General features: G+C 37.9%; 1 protein-coding gene across 3 annotated transcripts in view; it reads right to left on the bottom strand.

Moving 5' to 3' along the window:
- Positions 1 to 12,456, bottom strand: part of LOC121192722 (guanine nucleotide exchange factor VAV3-like) — a 44,632-nt gene that overhangs the window by 27,805 nt on the left and 4,371 nt on the right. For 2 of the 3 annotated variants that reach the window (XM_041054545.1, XM_041054547.1), the window contains exons 3-12: positions 7,148 to 7,206; positions 6,688 to 6,753; positions 5,883 to 6,000; positions 5,069 to 5,161; positions 4,596 to 4,664; positions 4,399 to 4,502; positions 4,081 to 4,180; positions 3,516 to 3,611; positions 1,438 to 1,506; positions 505 to 591 (exon numbers count right to left, since the gene is read on the bottom strand). In XM_041054545.1, the coding sequence (XP_040910479.1) occupies positions 505 to 591; positions 1,438 to 1,506; positions 3,516 to 3,611; positions 4,081 to 4,180; positions 4,399 to 4,502; positions 4,596 to 4,664; positions 5,069 to 5,161; positions 5,883 to 6,000; positions 6,688 to 6,753; positions 7,148 to 7,206 (861 nt within the window). The remainder of the gene's footprint in view (positions 1 to 504; positions 592 to 1,437; positions 1,507 to 3,515; positions 3,612 to 4,080; positions 4,181 to 4,398; positions 4,503 to 4,595; positions 4,665 to 5,068; positions 5,162 to 5,882; positions 6,001 to 6,687; positions 6,754 to 7,147; positions 7,207 to 12,456) is intronic. The other variant, XM_041054546.1, reaches the window with a different exon arrangement.

Below are 12,456 nucleotides of genomic sequence, written 5' to 3'. Positions count from 1 at the left end.
GAACTTTTTCTTAAAAAATCTGTCAAAAGATTAATTTATTATCAGAATAGTTTCAAAGTCATTTTCTGTTGATTAACCAAATGATTAATCAATTACTAGCTTCATCTCTCAACTCGTAAAACATTAGGGTTTTAGACCTCAAGTTCAACCTTACGAGGAAATATGTTTCAGGAAATCACAGATTATTGCATGGAAGCGCAGTAACACTGAAAGTTAAGTATGTTCACTCATCCGTATTAACCTTTTAAGTTTACACTCCAGACCAGGTGTCTTGTATATTTAATGCAGCTGTCTGGGTTGGTTTTTGCTGTATTTTTTTTTTTTTTGGCCCTGGCTAAGTCCCTCAGACTATTCCAGATTTAGGGGAAGATTTCTTGGGTGAAACTACTTCGAAAAACTGGCCATCTGATAAAAGGAAACAACATGTCTTCCTTATATTTTTGCACCCTCACAAATTGTACACTAACAGTTCCTGATAGTTGCAGAAAAAGAATTTTGGTTTACCAAGTTTTCGATAGACCTCTGGTACTGGTCGATCTCCCTTAGAGTCTCATTATCTCTCTTCACCTCGTTGACATACTGAGCCAGGTCCTGGGCAACCCAGACACACACAGACACACAAAGATATAGCAGAAAATTCAAGACATATTTGTTTGTAAAGCCTAGAATAAAAATATTGATAGTCTGTACTGTACATTTAAAGATACACTCTGAACATTTTGGGGAATACAATTATTCAAAATTTGTTCTCTTGCCGAGGGTTAGGTGAGAGGATCGATACCACTCCTGTTCAACATGCAGCTGGAGCCAGTAAGGCTAGCCTAGCTTAGCTTAAACACTGGAAACAGAGTCAAACAGAAAACCTGTTAAACTTAAAGTGAAAAAAAAAGACAAGTTGTGGTTGCATCACGCACATAACCAGATGACAACCACAACTTCTTGTTTTTACACTTTTGAGTGGTACAAATCTTCTCTTGGCAAGGAAGCAAATGAGCATAATCTTGAAAATGATTAAATATTCCTTTAATTTTATACATGTATGTTTTAAATGGGTTTTTTTGTGCCCCTGTGAGCAAAACATGCATGCTATATAAATATATTAGGTATGAATCAAGCCTTCAAATTGTCAAAAGCGATGCGTTTCCTGCATTTTTGTCGCTTAAGTCCTCAGCTGCCCACCAAGCTCAGACTCCCCTCAGGACTGGAAAAGTGAAGAGGGCATTCATCACTCACTAATGTGATGGAAATGTAAAGTTTTTATCAATTCACACCAATCCATCGCAGCGGAACATGAATGATTTATGACTTTTCCATCAAATAAAAGTTGATAGTTGAGTGCCAGAGACTGTTTGGAATTATCCGCTAAATCAGCCTGCTACTGGTAACAAGCTGAAATCACAGTGATTACAGACCATTTACCATAAGCACTGCACTTACTTTCATGGCATCAAGAGCGATCTTCAAGTTGCTCTTGTCAGCAGCATCGTGAGTGTGTTTGACTAGCTCCTGTTAGAGAGAGACAGACAGAGAAAATTGCTTGGACAAACACATTTTGCATGGGAAGCTGGATTATTGATTTGATAATGAAGATGACTTTAAAGTAAACTGAATGAAAGACAGCTTCCACTATGCTGTTTTCAGAGAAAAAAAAGCTCCTATTTGTTTACTCTGATTTGACAGCAGTGACATGGATTTTTACGCTTCAGGTAACACCATACAAATTATACAATTGTATTAATACTCTGAAAATAAAGGTATATAGAAAAAGAGCTGTAGAAGGGAATTTCTTCTTCTGATTTGTTCCACAGAAAGCTTGTGATACCACGTGACAAAGTTCATTTACTCAAGTACTGCACTTAGGTACAATTATGATGTACTTGTACTTTATTTGGGCATTTTTAGTTTATGCTACTAGGACCCACTACAACAGAAAAGTTTTATATTTATCCAGTATAATCCAGTGTTCTTGAATAAACTAACCAACAGTAAATAGTGAAAACTGGATCTATCTCATCATTCATTTTTAACACACTGCAAAATAAAGCTAAATAGAGAGCTTTCTCCTGAACACATAGTACATTTAACAAAACATGTATGAGTACACTTTCACGAAGGTTGTGCAGCTTTATACAAATACAGCAGTAGGGAGAAGATGTTCTGACCATATCCTCCTGCCAGCACCCACGCACATGTCTATTTGATTAATCAACACATGGATGTATGTTTTGGGAGAGTAACTCGCACTGAGGAACCAATCTGTCGGTGAAATCTGTCTAGAGTCTCCTGTGGAAGACTTTGGTTTCATTACCATCAAAACACCAGTCAAACAGCAAAGGAGCAACGTAACCTTATACTAGAACAGACTGAGTCTTGTAAATATAATTGCACATCGTAACATAAAACTGTATGCTTCTAATAGGCCCTTTTATCCAAAACGTTACACCAGCGTCTCCGTTTTAGCAGGACAGTAAATTATAGCATCATTTCTAGACAGATGCAGCTCGTTAATAACTCATGCTACCAAACCTGTATTTGCTGTGTAATGTGTGCTATGTGTAGTAGAAAATTATATCAAGACTTAATCGTGTTTACAGTGATATATATATTATAGGTTTACTATCAAAGATGGGTGGAATCACTTTAGGTGTGTTTACCCCTCATTACCTCTCTAATAACATTACAAAACAAAGAAATTAACTATTACTCCATGTGGTGAGAGCTACAGCGCTGCCGTATCCACACTCACTTAATTTCTGCTCCCCCCACTTCCTCTTCCCTTTTTGATCCCTTCCCAAAGTCTCTCCTCAGGGGGGTGGCTGAGGACACTTGGGATCACCACCATTTACCATGCAGGCCTTTACCCTCTACAACAATTTAAAACAGCTCTCTAGTAATTGTCCTGATCTGCCCTGCCAGCTATACTCTGACCTCTGATTCATACTAACATATACAAAGGAGACTGAGTCACACAGTTATCAGGAGATGAAATTTGGGGAATTTGAAAAGCTGCATTTGTGCTTTCTACAGGGAGCAGAAATGGGTGAATCATTTTACACTATACTGAACAACAAAGCATGTCTAAGAACTATAATCAACTATCCAATAAATAGAAAATCCAAATATGATTTCAAGTGTAAATCAGTTTTTTTTAATTTGATGACAGACACTCCTGGAAAACATGATCATCCCCCTGAAAAATTCTTGTGTAAGGAACATTCTGGAAATTCTGTCAGCTGAAATGTCTTGAGACAAATTGAAATTATCAAGACCAAACGCAAGACTCGTCAGCGTCGATGACTTGTCAGAATTTATTTTTTTTGCAGTGTGGTTCTGCTCAAATATTGTGAAGGGACCCAAATATGTGGAGAATGTCGCCATCAAGTGGACACTTTTATACTAACAGAAAAATATCCTGCCTGGGAATGACTGGGAATAAATGTTCCATTTGATGTATAAAGTAAGTCCTCCATGAAATATAGACTGATACCTAAATCGACAGAATCAAATCTCTCTACCTGAAGCAGAAGATGGTACTTGAGGACTCTCTGCATCGGGACAACCAGCAGGTCCCTGAGTGTGAACTTCCCATTGTTGGCCCGTTTGGAACACTCCTGGAGCAAAAACACACATTTTTGTCATTTTCTTTTGTATTACTGAGATTTTTCACAAGGACAGATCCAACAAGGGACAAAACAATGCATTTGTCACAGTTTGTGTCTGTTCACATTTTATTTTAGGGCCCAAAATAGTCAGAAACCCTCAGTTTAGAAAGTTGTCAAGCCACGAAGCTGAGTGTGGCCTAGTTTTGTATTATTTTCTCTTAGTATAATATATTCTTCTCTATCTCTATTCAAGAGCACAGAGCTAAGAGCTTTTGGTATATAACATGGCATCCAAACCATGACAAATCCATGACATAAACTCAGTTAATTTAGTCAGTTGTTACTAATAAAACCAAAAATAATAAAACCATTGTGCTGTATATGTAGTGCACAAAACATACACTAGGTGCCACTGAAAAATTAGACCTGTGTTTTTGTGTGTGTGTTACTGGCAGGCCAGCTTCTTCAGGTGTCTAACCTCCAGCTTCAGGCGAACGTCCTCTTTCTCTTTGCAAATGAGGTCTAAAAAAGCAATGGCGATCTCCACCTGGCTGCAGTATAACCCATAAATGAGCAGCCTACAATTCAGAGAAAAGTCAGTGAGGCCGTGGCAACAGGTTTACACCAAGGGAAAGTACAGTGGTTTAGTGAACCTAAAATGAAACTTTCTGTGTACATAAAGTTAAAGTTGCTGTGACATAAATGTAAGCCAATGCAAGTTTTCCATTGATGGAAAATAACTTTGCTTCTGCCTCCAGCCTAGCAATAAGTATTAATAAATGCTGTTCATGAATACCTGTCTTTGTAGCTGATAAAAATCTGGTAGAGATTTAAGGCATTTTTGTTCAAGATGGAGTCTTGGACATCAACCATCAGGCTCTTGTGAACTTTAACCAGGTCCTGTATTAGAGAAGGAAGCCATTAATATGTGGCCAAAAAAAATGTTATTTTCATGTTATGAAAATAAAAGGAAGGGAAACTTGTGTGACTTACTGGAATGTTGACAAAAACTTTGTCAATTTCAACTGCAGAGAAGAACATCTTCAGAGGATTGAGAAAGTACTGGAGAAAGAAACAATTAAAAAAAAAATAAATAAATGAAACCTCTCAGCTTATCTCCTCAGAAACTATAATATACACTGTAAGTAATTCATAATAATCAGTGGCATGACCTCAATAGCCGTGGTATACTCAAGCTGAAACCTATAACGGTTATCATATTAAATGTCAGACACTAGGCAAATAGGGAATTGATAACTGTGAGTTTCCCTAAAATTCCCCTCAAATACAGCAATGCTCTGCTCAATGTTCTGATTACTGCGCTGTGCAAATGCTGTTAAAACAATATCAATTAATTTTTTTAGCTCAGATGAAGATAGAAGAATTTGACACCAAGAAACCTGTCATTAATCATGTCACAATGTGTGATTTCAATGCAGAGAAGACTATTAAAGGAGATTCGGTGCCTTCTCAATGGACTCCAGGGTCTCTGTGTATTTCTCCTCCGTCTGTTTGATCTCCGTAAGGCAGCAGCTCCGGACATCTACCTCTGCCTGCTTCTAGAAAGACATACACCTTAGAAAACGTTCCTTATATTTTACTAACTCACAGAGAAACATGTGATTCGTTTTTTTATGTTTACCTGCAGACAAGAAAGAAGAGGGAAGAAAGAGGTGGTGTATTCAGTATATTCAGATTACATCACAAAATACATTTAGCTAAGTATTACACTTAAATACAATTTTGAGGTCCTTGTACTTCAAGACTTGAGTATTCCCATTTTATCCTGCTTAATACTTGTACTCCATCAATACATGATATCATTAAAATATGATACTGTTATAAATTACACTTCCCAATCATACAAACACTGGATACACCTATATACTGGCTAACATATTAAAATGCTGCTTACATGTTGGTGCATCGGTAACAATTATCAATTAATATGACACAATAATCTAGCGCAGAGGTCTTCAATGTTTTTCAGGCCAAGGACCCCGAAACTGATGGAGAGATGGAGCAGGGACCCCCAACCCCACAACAGGTGAGAAACTGAAGTGTGAAATTTTAGCAAGATCTTGTGGGTTATTGTGCAAGAACCTACCACCCCCTGAAGCTAAAGCATACAGTGTGTGTGTGTGTGTGTGTGTGTGTGTGTGTGTGTGTGTGTGTGTCTGTGTCTGTGTCTGTGTCTGTGTCTGTGTCTGTGTCTGTGTCTGTGTCTGTGGGTGTGTGTGTGAACATGTGTGCATGTATAAGGCTGACTCATAGCGGTACCAGCGGGGGATTCTGCTCGGCCCTCATGAGATCTTCATAGATCTCTCCACTGGCGTAGTCTTCTTCCAGTCCATAGACCACTGCATACAAGTCGTCCTCATCCTCAAGGGCATTCTCACTACATCATACGTGTACACACACACACACAGACATTAACATCTTTAAAATGTGTTGATTATCAGTCACAAATCACTTCTTGCAGTGTGTGAGCAACGAAACATCATTTTGTGGGTAATGTGAACAATAACAGCAGTTAGCATAGCAGTTAGGTTCAGACATGTACCATAAATGGCTCTTCATCACTGTGTATCAGTGAGAAATGCACAGGCACAGGAATGTACAGGACACACTTTCCCTGTCCTTGGCTCATTCTTCCATACTCCTTAACTCGTCATTAATCACTAATCACCGTATTAATGAGACTGAAATCCTTCAGAGGGGCAAAATGCACAACTCAAAGAAATCACGATCTGAACCTGTAATGTGACATGAAAATAACACAAATACAGTTTTTGTTCTGTACATATTTGATTACCCTCTTTAACTATCAACCAAACAGTGAACAGCACCCATCCAGAACCTTGATGTGGGCGTTATGCAAGCACTCAGCAAAAACACGCACAATTACTCATTCATTTCCTCTGACAGTAACAGAGAAACAGAGCCAAGTCTTTTACCAAAACATGTGGGTGTCCAGACCCCTGGAGAGCATGGATGATGAGCAGAGCTGGTTCTGCTACTGAGCAAAATAATCATGTTCTATCAACAACATTAATGGGCCCGCAGAGAGGAGCTTCATACATACTCAATCAAGTCTTCCAGATTATTGTAAATGTCCTCGTCTTTTAGGCTCTCGTCTGTTGGAAATGGCCTGGAAATGACAGCAAAGCAGCGTGAGGTTCAGTGTTTAACAGAAAAATCAATATGAAGAAACTACTGATGAGTGACTCAGGGCAGGAAACTGACTTTTGATGTATTAAAAAAGCATTAAAATATCTGCAGCAGCCAAATGCTTTTTGTACAGAAGAAAAGCACAGACTAGTTACAACTAGATTGGAATGAATTACAGATTTACCAGTTTACCTTTAGAAAAAAACAGCAAGTGGGAGATTGATATCTGCAGCTCTCCCACTGTTACGTTCAGTGGTCACAGAAAAATTATTGTTGATGTCAAAATTTATTGTAAAAAATAAAAAATAAAGGAACACATTAAAGGAAAATTTTACACAAAGTAGTAAGGGAAAGAGGAGATGAAGTTTACTTACTTGAATCCTGCTTGCTGTGCAATTGATGTGTAAGAGAGCTTGGATAGCGTGTCCATAACCTGGAGAAACAAAGGTGTGTTACTTCATGTTGGTGAATGGAGAAGACAGACAGAGTGTGGACACATCAGAGAAAGCGAAACTTGCTATGCTAATGTCATAGTTATAAAAATATTTTCTATGAGCATGACATAAGCGATAGTAACCAAGTGAAATTGCACTGCCAACCCCTGAAACCAACTACCTAACCCTTAGCAACCACTTACTGAAGCCCACCAAGGCCATAGAGGCCATGTAGCAACCACCAAAGAACACACTAGTAATATTAGCAATGATTTATCAACCAAAAAGCTTAAGCACATAGGAAACATGTGTAACACCTTAGCAACTATTTAGCATAGCTTAGTGGTTTAGCTACCAATCATTTACTGCAACGTCCTTGGGTCAAAACCGGGTCCTTTGATGTCTATTTCTTTCCTGTCATCTCTCTACTATTGGCTATAAACTTATAATGATAAAAAAAATTGAATTTTACAAAAAGGAAAATGCAAAGTGGTAGTACATGTAAGTTGGTGGTAGAGGTAGCTAATGAGTGCAAAACAAACTAGCAACAACGACGGATTTGTTTACGTCCCACAGACTATGCTTCGGTAGAAGAGCCTGCTTGCTATTGTAGGGTGCATACATAATTCAGAGCACAGAAAAAAATCTTATGAACCCTGTACTGTGTTTTTGGGGACCTAAAAATTAATATCTGGGAGAATTCTTGGTCGGAATTAAGAGTTAACTTGCTGTGCGTTTGTTGCTGAAATGTTATTATAGAAGGTTTAACTTTTTAGATAGCAAACTGGCTGGCCTCTGCAGTGTGACAGACATGAACATTTGATTTATGACATTGTGCGTTGCAACTTTTTTTCATGGTGCTCTGGGGATTTAAAACACACTTTGTAAGTAGGCCACGCTAACCACAGCAGTTGGACTTCAGCTCAGCTTGTGGGTTCGCTTCTCAAGTCACATGTGGCTGAAACTGAGTGGCAGATCAGCAGACAAGTCGGGTGTGAGAACAACTTGTTTTTAAGATAAAAAGATTTACACTTCATTGTACAAAGTAAACAGATGTTTGATTTTTCCAGTGTATTTGCATGGGTTCTTTCTCCCTTGAAGAACAGATATTCTACTTTTTCTGCTTTGTTTATTCTACTTTAGCGCTTGACTTGTTTGAAACAAAAACGATAAATAAAGAAAAAAATCAGTCTGCATACAGTAGCCTAAACTATCACTACAGTTAAATCAGTTGTGGTGGGTGTGGTATATGCAGCCGACTGAATTTTACACTCATGATGGCAAATATTTTTGCGAAAAATACCACAGAAATCAGACCCTGAATGTAATTTTTTCTCTTAACACATAATGTTCTCAGAACCAACTCTGAACAAGTCACACAGCTGATTCCTGTGTGACTTGTAGAGCTAGAGTGTGTCTCAGGTGCCCATTCGTGTAATAGTGACGCACAATAACTGAACATTAAGTTTGACGGTACATAAAACTACATGGCATATGTATGCCATGTAGTTATGCCATGTAATATGTGAAATCATCTCACCTCAAAGGCAGATTTTTGTTTTTGTTTCACTTAAGACAGTTTTGATTCCATAAACAGGTTGTGAAAATGCAGAAGCCTTTTGCAGTTTTAAAGCTGGTCTCTTACACTACAAACAGGATTCTTTCAGGTCACAAGACACCAGGGTTGAGCCAAAGCCACAGCACCCATTCACACAGGAAGAGGAGATAAAGTGAAAATAGACAGGCTGTTAAGTCTAACCCCTTCAACTATCTTTTTCAACCATGCCTTCAAACCCAAATCCTACTTTGCAGTGCTGTTACTAGAAACTTCTTCATAACAGAAATTATAAAGTGGAGAATGATTCATGAAATTATTCAATTTGCTATGTGACTTTTTCTTTGGAGGATTCCTACAGACAGCTATCTTTCTTCAGCCACAATCATGTCATCCTCATCAAACACACATTACATTTCCTTTTTACGCTTTTCTCCTATAGCATCTAGATATTTTTCCATATTAAATTATTAATTCAAAAATTCAATATTATCATTATTAATAGAATATTTTATTTACAATGTACTGATAAAACTAACATTTCTTTTTTTGTTTTTGCCCCCAAACCAGGCACAAAGTGTAATTGCGAGCAGTGAAGAGTGTCGGTCGAGCATCATGTCGCAGCCTCCTAAAGAAAAATCTGGCTTCCAAAAACAAAAAGAAAGAAAAGAAAGGGCGACAGTATGTCACCCAGTTTTTCACAGAGAAAAACAGGTGTAGTCCGTGGGTGGTGGAAATTAAGCTGTTCTGTTAGCCCATAGTGAAATAGCCTACTTTTTCTCCCCAAACATCAGTTACTTGCATCTTCACAGAAAATTCTGTTTATGTTTTATAATTATTATTATTATTTTGGAAAAAAATATCAAATCCTTTTCAATCATAGGAATTCACTGCAAAATTGTAATTATTTTTCCACATGAGGATCATTATATGAAACAAAAACAGCTGTGTGAAACTTACTACACTTGCATATTTTCTAGTCAGTATGTACATTTAGACGCTCAGACGCACAGACGCTCACACAAAGTCTGTGGCACAGGTGTGAGAGTTTGCAGTAGAATGACCGTTTCTTGCAGACCATTCTGTCTCTGTGTCTTTCTGTCGGTCTCTTGTTGTTGTTTATGATGATTTAAATAAATAAAAACGACAGTAAAAGTCTATAATCCTATTGCTATCTGTAGGTGCAGTACTGACTGATCAGACAACAATAATTTCTGCATGCAGAGAGTTTTTAAAGTGTGTTCAAGGAAGGTTTGAGATTTTGAAAAATATATTTGTTCACTTTCTCGCTAAGAGAAAGATGAGGCCATAAATACATAGCTATAACCAGCAGGTGATTACCATAGCTCAGAACAAAGGCTGGAAATAGCAGGCAAAGAAATAGAAATCTAAATAAACACCCAATCCCCTGTAAAACAACATATCCTCTTTATTCTTCAGATTTTATTCTTTTGAACAGAGCCAGGCTAGTCTTTTACCTTGTTTTGGGTCTTTATTGCTAAGTTAAGCTAAACACCTGCCAGCTGCAGCTTCGTATGTACCGTACAGACGCAAGACGGGCATCAATTTTATCAGCAAGACACGGAGTAAGGCTGGTCACCAAAATGTTGAACTATTTCTTGAAGAAGAAAAAAAAACATTAGCCACTCTTTCAAAATCAAATATCCTTCTCTGTTCAATTGAATTTAGAAAGCAAACATTTTGCTTTTACAGGCTGATATTATTCTAAGTTAAGGGAAGAAATAAACACGTTTTTCTCCCTCCTTTCATCTCTCAGACCTCCAGGCTGCTGCATGCAGTCAAGGTGGCTGCTTGGGGCGAAGCCCGTAGTAACTCAGCACAGGAATGTAGGTTAGAGAGCTCTCATTAGATATTCAGTGGACTAACGTTCAGTCTACGGGCCGAGTTGGCACAACTCAACCCAAGCAGATTAGACTGGCTGAGATTTGAAATGTTCTCTTTTGGAAGAGATTGAGAATTTCTTGTTCAGCTGTACAACCGTTCCTGGAGCCAGTCCAGCCTAGTCGCTAAACCTGCAGACACCCATATTTCTAACTATTGATTAAAAAAAAAAGTGATGGTGCAGTGCAATCTTCCCCCTCCGGAAGCTTGTTTGTTTGATGGTCAAGTCTTGAACATGACTGAGATTACGCAGTCTGACTTGGATGCACGGTACATATTTGTAGACAGCACCTCCCCTGTGGGATTATCAGATGCCAGATTAACTGGAAGCTTCTTTAGAACATAACACACTAAACTGAAAGCAAAGAGGGTCTGTGTGGGGACAGTGCACGCAAAGCTCAATATACACTCCCTTATATTTCTCTAACACAACCTAAGGGTGTTGGAATATCACTTCTTTTATTCAAAATTTGCTTACATATAAACAATGTATACCTGTAAACGTCAAAATACATAAGATAATGTATAAATCTGGGCTAGGAGGGGTATATCAACTTTTTAAGGTATACTAACATATTTTCAAACGAGATATATGATGAGACAAAAGACTGATGTGTTACATAAACAATGTCTTCCATAAAGGTCTGCCAGTGTTTGTATCTCTCCTCTCTCACACTTTCCCCCACCCACTCTCAACTTCTCCAAGTGCAGGTTCAAAGGTGGTTCAGCTTTTGAACCTTCTAAGAACCGGTTTCTGCTTTCTCCCCAGCAATGCCACCTCCGAGCACAACAATAATCAATGGCAGACTACGCTATATCTTCTTAAGTGTTGCTCCTGGCTTTGCAAGTCTACATTGGCATCCAAACATTTGGTCTAATTTTTTATATAGACTAGCTATTTCATATATTTTTACTGTATATATTTTGCAGCCGTATATTTTCAAAAAGAGAAGGAAACCCTGTATTTGCATTTTATTTTGATCACAGTCTGTTTAGATAAAAGTTCTTGTGTCATCTCACATATGACTTTGACTTACAAATAGGCCATTATTTTAAGAGGGTGGCGATATGATTTTTAGTTTAAAATATACCTGCTCTGACGACAACATTTATTATTAATAATAATAATAATAATTATTATTATTATTACTATTATTATACATACAAACGGTGATTAACTCAAATTAAGCCCCTATGATATGAGGATAATGCTTTCGCAAGCTTAATCTTCTGTGTGTTAGATATGATGGATTATAAAATAAGAAGACTCAGTACAGATGAATACAAAGAAAATACACCCCAACAGATAGAAATAAATAATAATGTGTTTCCAAATGGATAGGCCATAAATACTCTGACAAAGTTAAACACCAAATCCGATGAACTAAGGAAATGTGGAAATAAGGCTGCTCAGAGTGAGTGTGCTTTCTTCAGTGGAATTTAATCAGGCTCCTGTGCTGTGACTGAGAGTGCACTGAGTAGCTAGGAGGAGTGCACTACAAACCCACTGACCTGGTAACAATCTGTACACACAATGACACTGGATTCTACAATAACACAGCAATAAAAAAGAAGACGGGTCCCTTCAGATGCGCAGCAGAAAAATGCAAGACCAAAAAAAAATGCGATGGGTGGAAAAATGTTGAATGCTTTGAAACATACACAGACACACACATGCCTTGCCTCCATCAGAGGGAAACACACCTGCCTCAGCCTCGCTCTAAATCACATGGTTTATCTCGCATAGTAATCTGTAAATGTGACTGGATGTATAAAGTTTGGATATGTTGCA

This window comes from Toxotes jaculatrix, chromosome 14 (assembly GCF_017976425.1).
Source record: "Toxotes jaculatrix isolate fToxJac2 chromosome 14, fToxJac2.pri, whole genome shotgun sequence".
Lineage (NCBI taxonomy): Eukaryota > Metazoa > Chordata > Actinopteri > Toxotidae > Toxotes > Toxotes jaculatrix.
This window is presented reverse-complemented; position numbering and strand designations above follow the sequence as displayed.